Source organism: Gadus morhua, chromosome 11, assembly GCF_902167405.1.
Source record: "Gadus morhua chromosome 11, gadMor3.0, whole genome shotgun sequence".
In the NCBI taxonomy this organism is placed as follows: domain Eukaryota; kingdom Metazoa; phylum Chordata; class Actinopteri; order Gadiformes; family Gadidae; genus Gadus; species Gadus morhua.
Window position 1 is genome coordinate 20,776,105 of NC_044058.1, and position 17,565 is coordinate 20,793,669.

General features: G+C 46.5%; 1 protein-coding gene across 3 annotated transcripts in view; it reads left to right on the plus strand.

The window, feature by feature from the left end:
- The first annotated feature begins 1,156 nt into the window (after positions 1-1,156).
- Positions 1,157-17,565, plus strand: part of LOC115553652 (growth factor receptor-bound protein 10-like) — a 32,571-nt gene continuing 16,162 nt past the window's right edge. The window contains exons 1-2 of one of the 3 annotated variants that reach the window (XM_030370088.1): positions 1,157-1,450; positions 15,886-16,025. In XM_030370088.1, coding sequence (XP_030225948.1) covers positions 15,975-16,025 — 51 coding nt within the window. In that variant the 5' untranslated portion in view covers positions 1,157-1,450; positions 15,886-15,974. Of the gene's footprint in view, positions 1,451-4,428; positions 4,928-15,885; positions 16,026-17,565 lie in introns of those variants that run through there. The other 2 variants (XM_030370086.1, XM_030370087.1) reach the window with 2 other exon arrangements.

Genomic DNA, 17,565 nt, shown 5'->3' on the forward strand with positions numbered 1-17,565 from the left:
TCCAGTTCAAAATATGCACATATACGCCTCGGAACGCGGTAACCAAGGTACAAACGAAGGGTTAATTTTCGAAATCTGTGATATTCTTCAGAAGCCTTAATGAACGTTGTGGGTTCTTGGTGTCACTGTGCGCCAGAAAGCTTCTTAAGACATCTGCGCTAACTGAGGCGACAGGAAAAGCTGCTGCTCAGTGACAGACCGAGGGAAAGTGATCTATTAAACCTCCACAGAAATGCAAATGCTCTGCATAAGCTGGAGAAATTGTCAAGTAGTAGTAGTAGTAGTTGTAGTAGTTGTAGTAGTAGTAGGCCTAGAGAGGTAGTGTAATTAGTAGTAGTAGGCCTATTACTAGTAGTAGTATAGCTAGAAGTAATAGGCTAGTATAGGTAGAAGTAGTAGTAACAGTATAGCAGTAGTAGTGGATAGTGATGTGATGTCGAAACAAATGCATTGATAGAAATAACAACAACCAACAACCTATTCACGATCTTCCACTTATTAAACCAAAATAAACAAAACATCCACAGCGTCAATGTATCTCAGAGGCATGTCGACAGTGGAGTGGCTGGTGGCGCAATCCCGCGTCCGGCCCGACGGCTATGGCATTCTCGTGCTGCTCGTGACTGAGTCTGCACGGTCGCGTTTCGACCCCAATGACGCAATCAGTGTCGTATTTTGGACGGCGCTAAGGTCATCCCACCTGTGTCCAACCGTAGACAACACAATGTATAAAGTTAATGAAGCACACTTTCTTCCTTTTTTCCCAACCATATTTAACAACACTACTATTACTACTACTACTATTACTCTATCATCATTATTATTATGATTATTTAGATCAAACAATAGGCTATATATAACAAAGGTTATTCTACAATATGTGATATATCTGGGGCTATAAGGTTTAAGGTAAAAGTTTTTTATATTGAGTTAAATATAATAAAACGGATTCGTTTGTCTCAATCTTACTGTTTACCCCCAAACCACCACGTTTCCACGGCATGTTTTGGACATAAGAGAGGGGAGGAAGCGCCCGGGGGGGGCGGGGGGCGAAGGAGGAGGAGGAGGACTCTCGGGTGGGTGCGTGTGTTGATGTGTGTGTTGTGGGAGAGGAGGGAGTCGGCAGTGGGGCGGGCTGCGGGGGGTCTCTACACGAGGGCGTGGCTACATGGCATGAGGGGGAGGAGCTGCCTGCTGCGCGTTGGTTGTGTGGTGTGTGTGTGTGTGCGTGTCCTCCCCGGTGGATGAGATGAGCCGTCTGAGGTCTTCACCACTACTTCGTCTTCCGCCTGCTCTCCACTTGGGGACCTTGGACCACCGTGGCCTGAGGGACGGGACACAGAACGACCGGCGACGTGTAGCGCGTCTCATTCAGTCCTATCTTTAGGTTCCCCCCACCCAACCACCACGCCTCTCTCCATGTACCGCTCTCACTGATCCTGCGTGGAAGGTGAGTGGGCTTTGTAACGTGATTATTACTGTTTTATGTGTTCCAAAGTAAGGTGGGGCGTATTTAAGTGTAGTGTAGTCATCGACCTCGCACACAAAATCACATTCACCCGTTCACTGCGCGTGAATGTGGTGTTGTGATGACAACGCTGGTCCACGGGCGAACACGTGTGTGTGCGCACTGCGCGTAACAGCGCCTGTTGGGGGTTCAACCACGCCAGTCTTCTCTGTCAGCGCACACGGGGGATTATAGTGGAAGTGAGAACAAGTTTTGAGGTTTGATGTTGCTTTTTGGACCTTAACGGGACACTTGTACTGCACGCGATGGACCCAGCTTGTCCCGTGTGTGTGTGTGTGTTTTCTGATAAGCCCATCGTGTGTTTCTTTCTACGCACCTTTCCTTATATAGCGTTTTTATTCAAGTCGCACTTGAGTAACGCCCTGCACCCCCCAACCGCATGCACAGTGTGATCGTGTTATACAACTACCCTTTACTGGACTGAACTTTTTTTGTGCGTAATAATATCATTATAAGACACGTTTCCATGCCCTGTGCTGAGCAGCCTGCACCCCCATTCTGTGAGTTTCACCGGTCTCGGCTCGTCTTATCCCTCTGGCAGCGTTTGCTTTGGGGGTGGGGACAGAAAAGGGGAGGGAGAGAGAAGGAGAGAGAGTGCAGGACAGAGTGAGAGAGAGAGAGGCGTTTTCCCAGGCCTACTTGTTTGGCCTACGAAGTCATGCTGCAGGTATTACGCTGCACTTAGCACTGTGACAAATGACAGAATCAGTATATATATTTAAGGCCTATTGATGTCTTTCTTGGGCCTATATGGTTCACTGGCTTCAAAACGTAATGTCATTCTGTATTATTGTTTCGATTTACCATTTGTATTGTAGCTAGTGAAGAAGTACAAATTATAAATGTTAGGCTAACGTTTGGTTAGCCTGGGAACCAGATAGGCAAGCTCATGCTTGATATCAGACTAATATTATGTAACAATCATCCTGAAACACAAATGTTTCTGTAGAGTGATGCAATAGCCGGCTCCATCGACTCTGATGTACACTTTGAAACAGTCCCCTGGGACGCCCCCCGTGAGTTATGTGGATAGTTGCTTTGCTTTTTAATGGGATCACTCAACCTCTGTATAATGGCTCGAAGTAGAACGGTATATTTTAAAGAGTAGACACTTTGACTTTGGCTTCTTAGTGCTGCGTTTTGTGTGTTTTTTTGTGATTTAGGAATTGTGATTCCAAATGCCATGTACCAATTCCTTTAATAATGCTGCGATTCCTCTTGGTGTTTGAATCCATACATTTGCTATCTAGGCCTCTGAAGTATTGAGAGGATGGCTGAAACATTATATTTCAGTATATCGTTTTTGTCTGGGACATGCAAGTAAATTGCTGTGTTCCTGCATAGCTGCGTTATCACACTACAAGGTTGTGTCTGTGCGTTGTGTTATCAATGTAATATACCTAAATTCTTTGGCATGGAATCACTGGCATGAAATCCACCTCAAATAACCAATTAAATGTTTCTAAGAAGCAAACTCTCAAGGACACCGGGGAAGGGTTAGACACTTTCCAGTCATCAATCACTCTCCCTCTGACGAGCCTCACCCCACACACCATTATAATCCTCATGTATAATTTCGTGGTCACATCAACCCCTCGTGATGGGAGCCATCAACCCCAAACTACCACCTTGCTGTGTCAAGTGCATGCTCAATGTGAACAGGCAGGACGGGACATGACAGGGGCCCAATAGCCGCCCTACAGGGGCCCCACGGGGCTGCCAACAACAACAGCACAGAAAGCAGAAGAGAAGCTTCTGCGTTAAACGCGTGGCACGAACCGTAAAGGCTCAGGGCTTGTTCACACTACCTCCTTCCGTCGACGGATCTCATTGACTTTGCATGGGGCGCTCGGGAAATGCATTGTGGGTAGCGGCGGATCCGTCGGCCAATCAGATCGTTATGCAAATACACTCCACGCGTTTCCTGGATCCATTTTGCAATAAAAAGCAGGAAGAAGCAGGAAAAATCTGTCCGTTATATTTTTTTAAAGAAATGTGGAATAATAGGATTGTTTTTAGACACCAGTTGTTTGTGTCCTCTCTTGCATTAATATCCACACATCGGCTTTATAGAGGGAGGCGATTTGATTGGCTGCAGTATGCGTCTACAAAGACTAGTCCCCTATACGTCAGACACGCCCTCGGCCATCCGCCGACGGACGCATGTAGTGTGATGCCTCAGTGATGCTTCCACGTCGACGCAATGCATTACGGACCCTCCTTGCGTCCAGCACAAGGGCCTGATTTCCAAAAATTCTAAACTTGTAGCAAGGGCTGTGATTGTCAGCTCACTAAAACCTGACACAAAACCAAAACAGGTTCACGACTGCGTCAAAGCGTCTGCGTGGTCATTGCGCTGCGTCGACTTGGAAGCAACTGAGCCAGGATTTAGTCGCCGACCCGCTACCCCGCTACCCCCTCGATCAGAGAATCTGTGCGTCTCCGTCATCGACACGGCAGCGATCATAGAATGTAGCGCCTCGGCCCGCCCTGTTCCGTCGAGATGCCTGCGTCCGTCTCCCGCTCTATCGTCGCTGCGCCGTTTGAGATCATCACCGTCGCCAGGCATCGCAATCGCTATTAGTGGTGGATTCAATGATTCGTTTCCGTAACCCAGTTCGCGTGATTCAGTTCGCCACAAGGAGTCGTTCGCGAATCGTTCGTTCGTTCGTTCGTTCGTTCAGTCGAGTTTCCGGTAGCACTAACTCCACTGAGTCTGACTGATCGCATCATGGAATGGACCCCATTGCACGGTTTTCAGCTGAGTCAGTCAGACTCAGTGGAGTTAGTGCTACCGGAAACTCGTTCATTCGTTCAGTCAAGTTTCCGGTGAATCGAATGGTGAACGAGACGACCGAACGAACGAGAGAGACGAACCGGTTCAGTTCGTTCGTCCTAAAGACTCGGTCATTCGAACCGGTTCGCGAACGAACGAGCCAACACTAATCGCTACATGGATTAGGTCGGCATTGGCATGCATTTCGCATCGCAGTTCCTTCCCCCTTCGTCGTGGTGCCGTGATGTGTTTCCTGTTGGCTGCTCAGCTCAGTTGTAGAACGTGTAAGCTAGCTCAAGCTTTAACCTTGGGGTCATGTAGGTGCTTGGGTTGTGCGTACAGGGCCAAAGTTGTCCCAGCTGCTGGTAGTGATAGTGGAGATACTGGAGCAGCCATCTGTGTTGCTCGTGGACACACAGCATTCCTTTGAGCCTTGCGTCAGCCACCAGTCATTCCACTGGTAATGCTTGGCCCCGTGCACTGTCGGCCAAACCCGACAGCGTTAACCCTCGCCTGCCGCTGATAGCCTGCACTTTGCATTCATGTGTCGGCTGACTCCTCACCTGGCCTGAACAAGGTTGACATCGTCTATATGCTCAAGCGAAGTTAGGCCCAGATGAAAGGTAAACCAAGCAGCTTCATGCCACTGGAATAGTTAGTTGGCGCATTCCTTTCCTTGCTTCATTCAAGAGAGTCAAAATTGCGTTTTTCAACGCATGAATGTTGTTTTAAATACACGTCAACAGAGTATATGCATGTTCACTCCTAGTCATTGAATATTATTTCTGTGGATAAAGAAATTATATAACATCCTATTCAACTATTTAGATTGTACTAGTTGTATTTAAAGCAGAACTAAAGAGTATCAATGCACTAAAATCAAATGTTTTGCTGAGCACCATCTCAGAACCACCAATTTATATTTCTGACAGTTACAAAAATGTTATTTAGATACTCTGATCCATCTGTCATGGTTTTATGTCCTGTATTATAAAGCCATAATTCATAACAACCTGGCCATGTTCATGTTTTGGAAACGTTTGCCAAAAAGGGAGGACAGGCAAAAACAAGAACTGTGTCGAGCCGTCACAAATGGGAGGTTTCTCTTCTAGGAACCGTGTTATTCTCCTTAGAAAAAAAAAAAAACGTACAGTAAATACAGGCGTGTAGCGACCCGAATTCCCACCGCCTCGTACATGTGACCCGCGTGTGATGCAATGCTTGTTTGTACGGTAGATTGAGTCTCTCAATGTCTGGCACTGGGCCAAGTGTGGCTGCAGAAAAAAATGAAAATATGTAAAAAAGATAATAAACCTTAACGGACATGCGAGAGGCAGGACCGTTGCCTTAGATAAGCAGGAAGCTCAACGGCTGGGGCGGTAGGCATGTCTGGGTACACAATAGGCGTTAGGAAAGTTATGAAACACACTGTTTTGGGCGTCACCCAAACGCCCAAACCTATATGGGCGTTTGGGTGACAGTCTTCAAAAAGTCTGGTTGCATGCTCATGTAATAAAAATGTCAAGAAGTTGACAATGGCCTAAAAAATATCAAATAATTGATAAGAAAAAATAAGAAACCGATGTTTGCCAAATTATTCAAAACCAGAACATTGTTTTGTTTGTTGTGATATCCGGGCCACCGTTCTTATTCAATTTAAGGGCTGCACGGTGTAATTATTGCATTTCTTGAAACCATACAAAAGTAACATTTAGGGATGTACGTGATTGAGAGAAACAAGAGTGACAAAGGCTGTGGGATTTGGTAGAACCTCTCCCCCTGCTCTCTCATGGACAGGCTTCAGGTTCAGATGATATTCATGTGTATAGCAGAACGGGGATAAAGTAGTTTTGCAGATAGGAGAGAAGAGATAGGCCCACTTGGAAGAGGTTGTCAAATGAAATCAAAGCAAAGAGACAAACACAGTTGAACGTGGATGGACTCGTATCCTCTGCAGATGAACGGGCTGAAAAGGCAGAGACGACGGGAGGGATCACCTCGTTACCTCGGGCTAACTCGATGAGGAAGGCTACCGAATAGAGCCATTGAATGAATTAAGAATTAAGTCCAGAAGAAACTTGACCGAGGCTTTTTCTTGGTACTCCCAAGACCAGTTTGTGAATGCTCTATTCATTCATCCATTCATTTAAGATCTTTGCAACAAAAACGCACTGTTCTCTTCCAGATCTGTCAAGTAGAGAAAAACAATCAGTTTGGGAAGAAATGTTCGGGGAAAAGTCTAGAATTTAAATTTGGGAAAAGGGCAACACTCTGGAGTAGAACCCTGCCCTGAATACAAATACAAAGGCCCCCCTCCCTCCAAGAAAAACATGAAAAACGTATCCCTCATATCACATCTTGATCCGGTCTCTCCACCTGCCCCGTGCCCTCCCCATGTCTCTCCCTGTCTCCTTCTCATTCCCTCAATCTCAATTGCGATCCTAAGTTCTGTCTCTTCGTGTCGGTCTTTCCCCGCTCCTGCTGGGATCAGCGATGTCAGATCGAACCATAGCGTGGCGAGGAGGTTCTGGTGGATGTACCCAAACAGAGGAGAAAGAGGGGCCTTTATGTTCTCCGCAGAAATGTTTGGCCGGGCGAGAGAAATGTCAGAACAACACAGGCCTTTTATTCTGCTCCGGAATTTCAGCATTGTCTCACATCGTGTTTTTTTTTTATACATTCATAACCCTTCTTTATCTTATCTCCAAAAGAGATTTAAAACTAAGCAGCACACCAACCCAAACCCAAAGTAAAACACACATATTTGCCATTTCCCATTCAATCAAATTCATAACCACAACCAAAGAAATCACACTGGTGTATCATGGATTATCAGCCCAAAGCAGGCAGAACGGGCACAACAAAGTGGTTTTGACATTGACAATTCATATTGGCTCTGTTTAGTGTAGCCAGGAGAGAGGGGTATGATGGTTTTATCACCAGACCAGTATTGTCCTATGAGATCGGAGGCCCATCCCTCTAAACAAAGCCCCCCCCACCCCTCCCTCTACCACCCGTGGTGGTCAACTGTTGATCAAGCGCCACGGCAGCCAATCAAAAGGCCCTGGGTCGTTTATCTTGCCCGTTGCGTAAGAGAAGTTCTCAAGCAGCCACCAATGAAATCCTCATCCAATTAGGCACTGGCCACGTTTCCAAAGAGGGGCTTTCTCTGGGAGACTGCTGCCATTCAGCCTCCCCTCCCCACCCTGTCCCCCCCCCCCCCCTCACCCCCTGCCCCGGTGGGACACCAGGCCCTCTCCTACAGCCCCCCCCCCCCCGCTCCCGCTCTACGCTGTTGATCGTGAAGAAAGCAGGCTGACAATTAATGAATAATCAACATGTGTGACAGAGAGACGTATCCAGTGAACAGTGACCAGACCACAATCTAATCAGAGGACAGAGATGCTCTGTCTCTCTCTCCCTCTCCCTCTCTCTCTCCCTCTCGTCATCTCTCTTGTGATCTATCTCTAGTCATCTCTCTCTCTTTCTCGAGCCATCTCTCTCTCTAGTCATCTCTCTCTCTCTCTCTCTCTCTCTCTCTCTCTCTCTCTCTCTCTCTCTCTAGTCATCCCTCTCTCTCTCACTCTCTCTCTAGCCGTCTCTCTCCCTCCCTCTCTTTCTCTGTCTCTCTGTGGTCATCTCTCTCTCTATAGTCATCTCTCTCTCTCTGGTCATCCCTCTCGTCATCTCTCTATTCATGTCTCTCTCTCTCTCCCTCTCTGTCTCTGTCTCTCTCTCTATTCATCTCTCCATTTAGTCATCTCTCTCTCTAATCATCTCTCTCTCTCTCTCTCTCTCTCTCTCTCTCTCTCTCTCTCTCTCTCTCTCTCTCTCTCTCTCTCTCTCTCTCTCTCTCTCTCTCTCTCTCTCTATCTCTCTAGTCATCTTCCTCTCTTTCTCTCTCTAGCCATCTCTCTCTCTCTAGTCATCCCTCTCTCTCTCTCACTCTCTCTCTAGCCATCTCTCTCTCCCTCTCTTTCTCTGTCTCTCTATGGTCATCTCTCTCTCTCTATCTCTCTCTCTCTCTCTCTGGTCATCCCTCTCTCTGGTCATCCCCCCGTCATCTCTCTATTCATGTCTCTCTCTCCCTCTCTGTCTCTGTCTCTCTCTCTATTCACCTCTCTCTCTATATTCATCATCTCTCTCTAGTCATCTTTCTCTCTCTCTCTCTCTCTCTCTCTCTCTCTCTCTCTCTCTCTCTCTCTCTCTCTCTCTCTCTCTGTTCTATGTAGTGGTGGTAGTCGTCACAACAATGCTGCAGCCATGCACAGTAATGCATGATCATGCACACAGACACATGAATGCACAAACACAAACGGAGGCACGCACTAACGCACCACTAACATGTCTCTAAGAGCACCGCGAGACAGCTCCGTCGCAGGATGTTCCAGCCAGTCACAGTTGGTTGTTGCACGTTTAGTTACATTGTTAAGTGAAGTTGTTTTACAGCACAACTGGAACAGCCACCTCGTTATATACTCTGGCAAGGTGACAGAGAGCTGTCACACGCTAACCCCCTTTGTCTGCTTCTGTCTTTATCAGTTCCCAGTGAGGCCCGACAGCTCCGAATCAGACATCTCATAAAAACATTGCTGCTGCTGATGATGTTGTCAAAATGAATCCACCACCTGCGTGTTTAAAAATAGAGCGAGCGTCTCCGCCGTCGACTCACCAGGAGCGGGTTCGCGAAGAGGAGCAGGGAATGGGAAGGGAGGCCAGACTCCCCCCCCCCTCTTCCCCCATCCACAGTATACATATATAAGGCAGCCCGCTGGTGTGGCTTTGTAACTTCATCACTCCCCCCCGCTGCGCTAAATACCCTCGTTCAAAGGCATAGGGTGAACGTACAGTGCAATTATTGCCCCCCCCCCTCTGGCCGCCTGCTTAAGAGGGGGTGAACCGCCTGTTGAGGAGGGGGTGAACCGTGGTCGCCTCCCACACTTCAGTGGGTTGGATGCGTGCCATCTTTGGAATTAAGACGTTGTCTGAGCTTGGGGGGTGACGGGGGGGGGGGGGGGGGGACTGGGAGGAGTGGGAGGGGACGGGTGGGGGTCTGGGTGTTTCCCCAGAGGGACAGCCTTTGAGGGGGATAGCAGTGTGTGGAAGACACACAGAGAAGGGGCGTGTTTATATATACTAGGGGATATATATACGAGGGGAAAATGACATTAACGGAAAAAATACGGTGGGAAAGATGGGAATTCAAAGATACGCATTCAATTTCTCTGTCTTTATTTTACTACTCCGACATGCTGGTCTCTTAGTGCACCAGTGCTCTCCTTTCCTCCCCTTTCTCTCTCTCTCCATCACTCCCCCTCTGGGAGCCATGGTAGCTTTAACCTCAGGCCCGTTTGACACGTCTTCCTACTGGAGCCAGCGGCTAACAGGCGTCTGTCTTTACCTGACGGAGGAGGAAGTAGGCAGCAAAGCTAAGCAGAACGAGGGGAAGATGTATCTGTTGAAACAAAAGGGATTGGATTACCAGCACACACAATCAGGGATTTCCCGTGCTCAGGAGTAAGTGGGACTCGTGTGGGAGTGTACACTCAAACACACACACTTACACACACACTTACACACACTTACACACACACACACACACACACACACACACACACACACACACACACACACACACACACACACACACACACACACACACACACACACACACACACACACACACACACACACTCATGCACAAGCAGAGACACACATGCACACCCCTACATTGCAAATGCAGAAACCAATACACACACACACACACAAACACAGAGTATTTGTGTTCCTTTCTCTGTTTTTTTCCGTTCACATTGACTATTGAAGTTTAATATAATACCCAATTAGATTTCATATCCTCATTTACTTACCTTAAATTGTTAATATCAAAGATTACTATGATAATATCAAAGAGAACTAAGGTTGTTTTGGATTCATTCAGGGACCCGTTTCATTAGAATATATACATGCATCATTCTTTTACTAATTTTCTTCCCACAGTGCTGGACAGAACAGCTAAATGCTAGAAGCCTTGCTTCAAAGCTTGTTTGCAGAAGGGCTTCCTCGGTTAAACTCACTTTGTATAAGGACTCTAGCTGTGTCTGTTTTTGAAATGTGAAAATCATAAAACACTATTTTGCGACTGTACCCGCACAGATGTCTGTTTTGTGTTTCCTTGTAGAGTGAGAAAAGATATTAACAGCAATATGATAATTTTTTCAGTGACATGCTGGCATTGTAATATCAAACCGTTTCAATGTGTGATTTGTTTAAGGTATAATTAGCATTCGAAAAGGTTGTTGGGACACTGGGGAAAGATATAACAATAACATAAGTTGTTGAGTACAAAGCTGTGGAGCAGAAGAACATTGTAAGCAAGTTAGGATGTTTTGCTGCGCAAGTAACCTGATTGCAAGCAAGTTAGCACACGGAGGCTGCAAGTCAATTTTAAAAGACCGTAGCTCCAACTGTGAAAAACTAAGCGGCGACCAGGCAGGATTTAATACATGCAAAAGACCATTTCTGCTGTACTCCTACTGATGTGTCTGCATCATTGCATATTCTGGTCTTATGCACGATGTGTGTTCCCTGTATGGTTTACAGTTACTGCCACCACCACATGATGAGACACTTTAGAAATATGAGAGTCTCCGGTGTTTTTATCTGACACCTCATTTTTATTTGTAAAACCCGGGTCTCCCTAGCGGTTTAATGCTGGGTACACGCAAATTAGCAGATTTTGTGCCCAATTTCCCTCAACTGACTGGTTAGCAAAGCCCAGATTTGTTGATGATTCTACTGATATTTTTTTGGCAGATTATGCTGTGATGTGAGGTATGTTTTCACCGATCAGTGCCTCACCGATTCGAAGTCTAAAAATGTAAACGTTTTCCGGAAAATAAGATTAAAAAAGCTAGCATAGCTAGTTCCTCCTGACCTACATGTTCGTTTACACTAAAGTCCCCATTTTGATCCCGAGAGATTTCCGGTTTTGAAAATCAGGACTGGGTTGTTGTGGTTTGGAATCTGTCAATGTGTGGTTGTGTGCTGTGTTGGCAGAATCGTTTCCTTCCCCGCACTCAACAATCAAAACAGTTAAATTGATCATAATCCATCATTAAGTCTGTGGTCTCTCAGGTTTCTAAATTGGATCAATCGCCTCGTCTGCATCCGGCATACGTCTCAGACCATCCACCTTTGCTTCCACCCCGGGCCGATCCATACCCCCCCACCCCACCCCAATCAGGCTTTACTTTAAATAGCTTGCTTTTCCCCTATCCTTTGGGCGGACCTTTGATCCGACTGCGGCGTTGATCACCTGAACATGTTAAAGCTGGCCCCTCAACGTGCGGCTTAACCCCAGGCTAGCCGGTTAACCCTGGCGGCCTCGGGCTCCGCCCCCCCCCCCCCCCCCCCCAACCTCTTACCCCATTTACTGTTTACCTCTTTCTGCTGGGCTGTAGTGTTTGTTGGTCTGGGGAAGGCGGTGCTGTAATGGTTAAGTGAATTGGACTGTTGTTGTGACAGTCGTGGAGGTTTTAGGAGAACGGACACTTTGGGTTCCATATGGAAAGCGTTGGAGGGCCTTTTGCGACCGATATAAAACTGCACTCCGGATAATGATTTCTTTAGCTGTTAGTAGGAGACTTCTTGAGTTCTACAGAGAAAGTCCCCCGTTTGAGGACAATGTACATTTTAGACAACAAAAGATAAGTTTTTACCAGAACTTCAAGGGACCCAAATGGATTTGCTTTCAACCGAATAAGGTTATATTGGGGTTTACCTTCCCTCTAAGACGAGAAGTTTTGCAGGTGTTGTGTATCCCAAAATTACCTACTTAACTGTTTTATTTCCTTGTTCTTGTTCTTATTGTTATTTTGCATCCTTGGCACCCTTCCACCCTGAAATCCCCTGCTGTCTGCACAGCGTGGGTTTGACACAAGTTGTTGAGACGTTTTTGATCGAAAGCCTCGCTCCATCAGTTTGCCTTCGAGGTGACTTTTGAGAAGTCGAGATGGTGATATAAGTGGGTTGCTGCAGATCTCAGATGGATTGATGCAGATCACTGGGGATCTTGCATCACAGGAGCTGATGCTGATGCTGCAACCACATTTCAAGAGAGTAGGTTGGGTGGGTTTAGCCTCGTGAGACCATCCAGATATTCACGTTTGCGATCACAGAAGGTGAACACAAACCAACAAACCAGATTTGGGACGAAGAGCCTGTTTGTGTGGGACAATGTTCTGGATAATATACTGATGCTGGGAGGTAGTCTCACATTTTGATATAAACGTGTATCTAGGTTAAACAAGTCAGTTATTTGTGGTAGTTTCCAATGTATCCCCCCTAAATCTGCATCGCTTTTGACATTCGTGGTGACTAATACCCCGGGGGGTGAATAGCGTAGCAGGCAGCCAAGACGATGACAGGTTCACCTGCGCCTCACCCACGTTTGGCAGAGTGATTGACACCAAACACAGCCCTGGCTGGGATGACAGCCTTCGCTGTCATTGGATAGCATTGGATAAAAGCCAGATTTTTAAAAAAGCGTCTGTTAGACAGAGGTTTGACTTTTGAAAACTAGAGCCAATGAAAATGCGGGACATCTACGAAAAATGTGGTAGGCCTACACGGGACTACGGCTTGGCTGCAATACATTTCTTAAATTGGCAAATCTGATTGGACGAAATGCGATGTGCTATTCTGCGTACACGCGGATTTCCGTCAATAATGGAAAATCGTTCCATTTTAGATAAAAACTGTTGTGCTCCGTGGTTGGCTTTGCTTCCCAAACCGAAACTCTCTCCCCTGCGAGCTGATTGTTCCTCGCATTTTGATTTTTTTAGAAAGGTGTTAACAGGATCCAGGGCCGACCGATCTGCAGAAGGTAACAGGTTATGAACTGTTGAGTTGGTCCCATGAGGCAAGTGTGCGGGGGAGGTGGTGGCGCACCATTAAGCATCGAATACATTCAGTGTTTCATGTCCACCCACTCATGTTCATCCCAGTGCAGACTTCAAGGCAAACCAAACTATAAAACAACTCATTTAAGGTTAAAGTCGGTTGTTGGTCACTTACAGCTATGGTGGATCCTAGTCCAAATCTCAACAAAAAAATCAATAATAATAATAATAAAATAAATATGAGAAGTAAAAAAATCCCTCGATGGCATAACCGCCGGATATTGCTTGCGCTAACTGGTTACTGGCAGTTTCGGGCTACCAGGCAACATCCATCAAACCTCCTCGCTCCACCCCGGACCACGTTTGACTGAACCGTGTGGGCGTAAGTTGTGCAAGAGAAAGCAAAAACCTCGACCGCAACATGGCCACACCCCAAAATGAAAACTAGCGTCTGCCAGAACTCAGCGAGAAGGCTTATTGTTTCTGTTGATAAGCAAAAAAGATAGATTGATAGATAGATAAAAGTCCTGATGCGGTATCCTTACTACTGTGGCCACATCTCTGCCCCACCCCACAGCCCTATACATTAGCTGCATAGGGCATGGCCCCAGTTGGCCATATAGAAGGGCTAATAGTTTTAGTTTACTGTTCATGTGGAAGAAATCCAATAAAGCACTCTGACCGGGATCAAATCCCCCCCCCCCCCCCACACATCCTCGAGTCGTATATGAGCTTTGGCCGAATTGGCTGGTATGGGTTAAGATGGTTGTGTGTGTGTGTGTGTGTGTGTGTGTGTGTGTGTGTGTGTGTGTGTGTGTGTGTGTGTGTGTGTGTGTGTGTGTGTGTGTGTGTGTGTGTGTGTGTGTGTGTGTGTGTGTGTGTGCATGTGTGTGTTTGTTCCATGTGTCTGGTATGGCCCACTGTGACCACGGCAGAAGAAGGTGAAAGCTAGCTGCATTGTAATCCTCAGCAGAAGGCTTGAGCTTTCCCCCATGATCACCTCAAACGCGGATCGTACAATTAGATTCAGGTAATGGCGTTTCACCTTTTGAAACGTATTTCACGTTTTAGTGCGGTAAAACGCATGTTTAGATGTTGTAGCGTGTATTGTCTTTTACAGGGTCACCAACAAAGACTCCCAAACAAACATAACCGAAGCGAAAACAGAGGGGCCCAATCAACTCCCAGTGGTCATCAAGTCCCTACTGTTGTACAGTTTAGTGAGAGTGCAGCGCTTCAGCTAGCCAGCAAGCTACTCTTGTGTTCCCTAATGATGGGACGCATGGCCGCGGACGTTAATTTGTTTTGTTATTTTTAGTTCACACGCTTTGTGTCTTTAAATAATGTGTAGATAACGGGCTGTGTGCGCATGCCAGGCGGGCCCCCGGCCCACACACGGTGGTCTGATACACTATTCGTTGTCAGACACACACCCGCACAAACACACACACACACACACACACACTGAGGCTCATTACAAGCAAGCCCATTCATTGGTCGTGGTCTTGACGATGCCAAGCTCTTTTTGTTTGGGAGATGCATTCATGTCATGGATCATTATTCCCCTCCGCTCAAATTGGGGAACTCAAGCACTCCTCAATTCCCTCATCTCTTGGAAAGAAAATCTATTTTTGAGGACACTTTTGCAGGCCGTCCCCCCGCCGCCCGGTTTCTAACCCTCCGTCGTCCAAGTTGACTGAGTGCAACTTTAATACAAGTTATGAAACAAGTGGCGTGAGGAGCCTTCAATGAACACTGGCTGCTGCTCAGGCCTCATTATGTAATCATAATATAAACCTGTAGATTTGGTCGAACAAAGACTCCTCTCTTGAGCTCCTCTCTTGAGTTCCTCAATGAGTGCGGTGCATTTCTAGGTCAGTGTTTGAAAGTGTTTGTTGGTTCCTGGCCCCAATAGGTTAACAAGTCTCCTACTTGCAAGTGATTAGATCAGCCAATGATATATATCTATGTTGTAACGGACGAAACGCTGGGTCAGCGTTGGTTTTAGTCCCTTGTTTCTCCTCCTGCCGGGCAAGGAAACAGTGGGCAGCACGCTCACCTAGGAGACGCACACACTCGGCCCGTCTCAATGTCTCACTCCGTGTGATTTTTTTACCAACATTCTTTTTCTCCATTGACCAAATTGACATAGACGGAAAGAAATCCTTGAGTTTATTGAGCTCTCGAAGGATGGCTTTCATTCAGACTTAAGTGTTGACTGTGGTAAAAGTTAGAAATAGGTTTGAACTAGAGCCAAGGGTGTCCGTTTTTTGAGGGCTAAGCATGCATGTGTCTCACCCTTCATTCACTGCCTCGCCAACAAGACTCAGGCTTCTCTTTGTCAGCAACCTGCTAGACTCTAGCAGGTTGCGACAGCAAGCGATCAACATAATGCATGTTCCCCGGAGCTAGCTTCTCTGTGCTATATCGGTCCCTCCTCAGATCCTGAGTCCCATCTTCCTCTCCTACTGTCACCCACTTCCGTCTTTCTCTCTCTACTACCGTCTCTCTCTCTCTCGGATCTCTCTCGGATCTCTCTCTCTCTCTCTCTCTCTCTCTCTCTCTCTCTCTCTCTCTCTCTCTCTCTCTCTCTTTCTCCCTCCCTCCATCTCTATGGCTCCATCCTACTTCCTTTTGTACCTCCTCACTCACCTCCATTCCTGGTCTTTCTGTTTCAGATCAGCTGCTCTCTCTCTCTGCATCTCTCGTTCAAGGGGACCCTGGGTTGGGAAGAGAAACCCCACCAAATCTTTGCTAAGAGGAAAACATGGCCGTGGCCGGCTGTCCGGACTATTTCATGCATCATCCAAACTACCAGGTAAAAGAGAGCTGCTGTTTTCTGTTTTGTTCGTGTTTACTTTAAACCTGCACTATGGGAATGGTCCCATTAGCATCCCCTAGTGGCTATTGTTATACCTATATCATCTTGTGGAAGAAATCAACTTGATTAATACCGTTTGTAAGGATTGACTCGTGGATTTACAAACTTTGTTCTAGGTTAACTTTACAGTCCCGATATCTTTTTAAGAAAAGTTACGCAATGCAGCTTTAAGAAGGGGGAACCAAGCCTTTAAGTTTTGTTTATTGTGTGTTTATTCGTGTTTATGTTGTTGCTGCTGGATATGAGGCTTAAGATTCTAAGAAACACCAAGAAGCTGTCTGTAGATAATGCCATCGCCAAGGTAAACAAGGTTAACTAATTACCTAAGTGACTTCAGCTCCAGAAGGTGACACTTGAGTGTCTTATATCCTTTCAAATTTAACAAGAAACGACTTGGCTCAAAGGTTTCTTGAAGGTTTATTTTCAGTTTTGGACTTCCGAAAACGTAAAAGACAGTGTTCATAGACAGTGACTGAGCAAAACCAAGTTCTTATTCCCCACAAAAAAAAGATTTCAATCTAACGTTAGGTTCACGGTAACTTGGGTCCCGGAAGCTTGAATTTGCTCATGGTCGTCGTAATCTCTCTTTTACGTGACTATAATATCCTGTAACATGGAAGGAAAAGCTTACCATAGGACAATACCACAGTCTTTCAGGGTTAGGGTTCATCAATAGCTTGAGACTCTGTCAAATTCAGTGTGATTAGGGTGCAGCCATAAATTCATTTGTAACCCTCATTATTTAATCCCGCTTACTATTTCGTCCTAACAAACTTTTTCCCACGTAATGCTAACCGATTTGGAGGGGGGGGGGGGGGATCCACACTCCCATGTGGAGCAAAGGTTCTATAAACCTCTGGATTAGGGACGCAGTGACCATTAGGATAATCATTTGGTTCATGGCCCCGTCCATCGCCTTTCACCTCTGAGCCGAGAGACTGTGATCGCTCTGTGTGCATGGGGCGGGCCAGAGCAGGGGGAGGGGGGGGGGGGGGGGGGAGAGTCTCTGGGATCGTGATCAGATTAGAGAAACAGGCTTTCGCAAAGAGAGAGCACTAGCAGTAGGTCTCACTTATTGTCAGACACCTTTTCTCGCGGCATATGTGTCGCGTTTCTCTAACGCACATCACAAGCCAATATGCGTGTGTCTGTGTGTGTGTGTGTGCAGAGATACGCCCAGAAGAGGAATATTGTAAGCTACAAAGTGACCTTTTCTTTGCTTTATTAATTGTGTATGTTTTTAGGGGGGAAAAGCTGCTGTTAATCTACTCGTAGAGAGTATATGTAACCTTAATTCAACCTGGGTTGTCTCTGAGGTGAGATTTATGCACGCTCGCTCCAGTGAAACCCTGCTGTGTTTCCTAACATGCACTACGTACAATCTAGGGTGCTGACGCACACACTAGCAGGTCATATATGGAGGGGTAAGAGGACACCAAAACAACCAGGGTATGACCTACGTAAACACGAGGGGAGC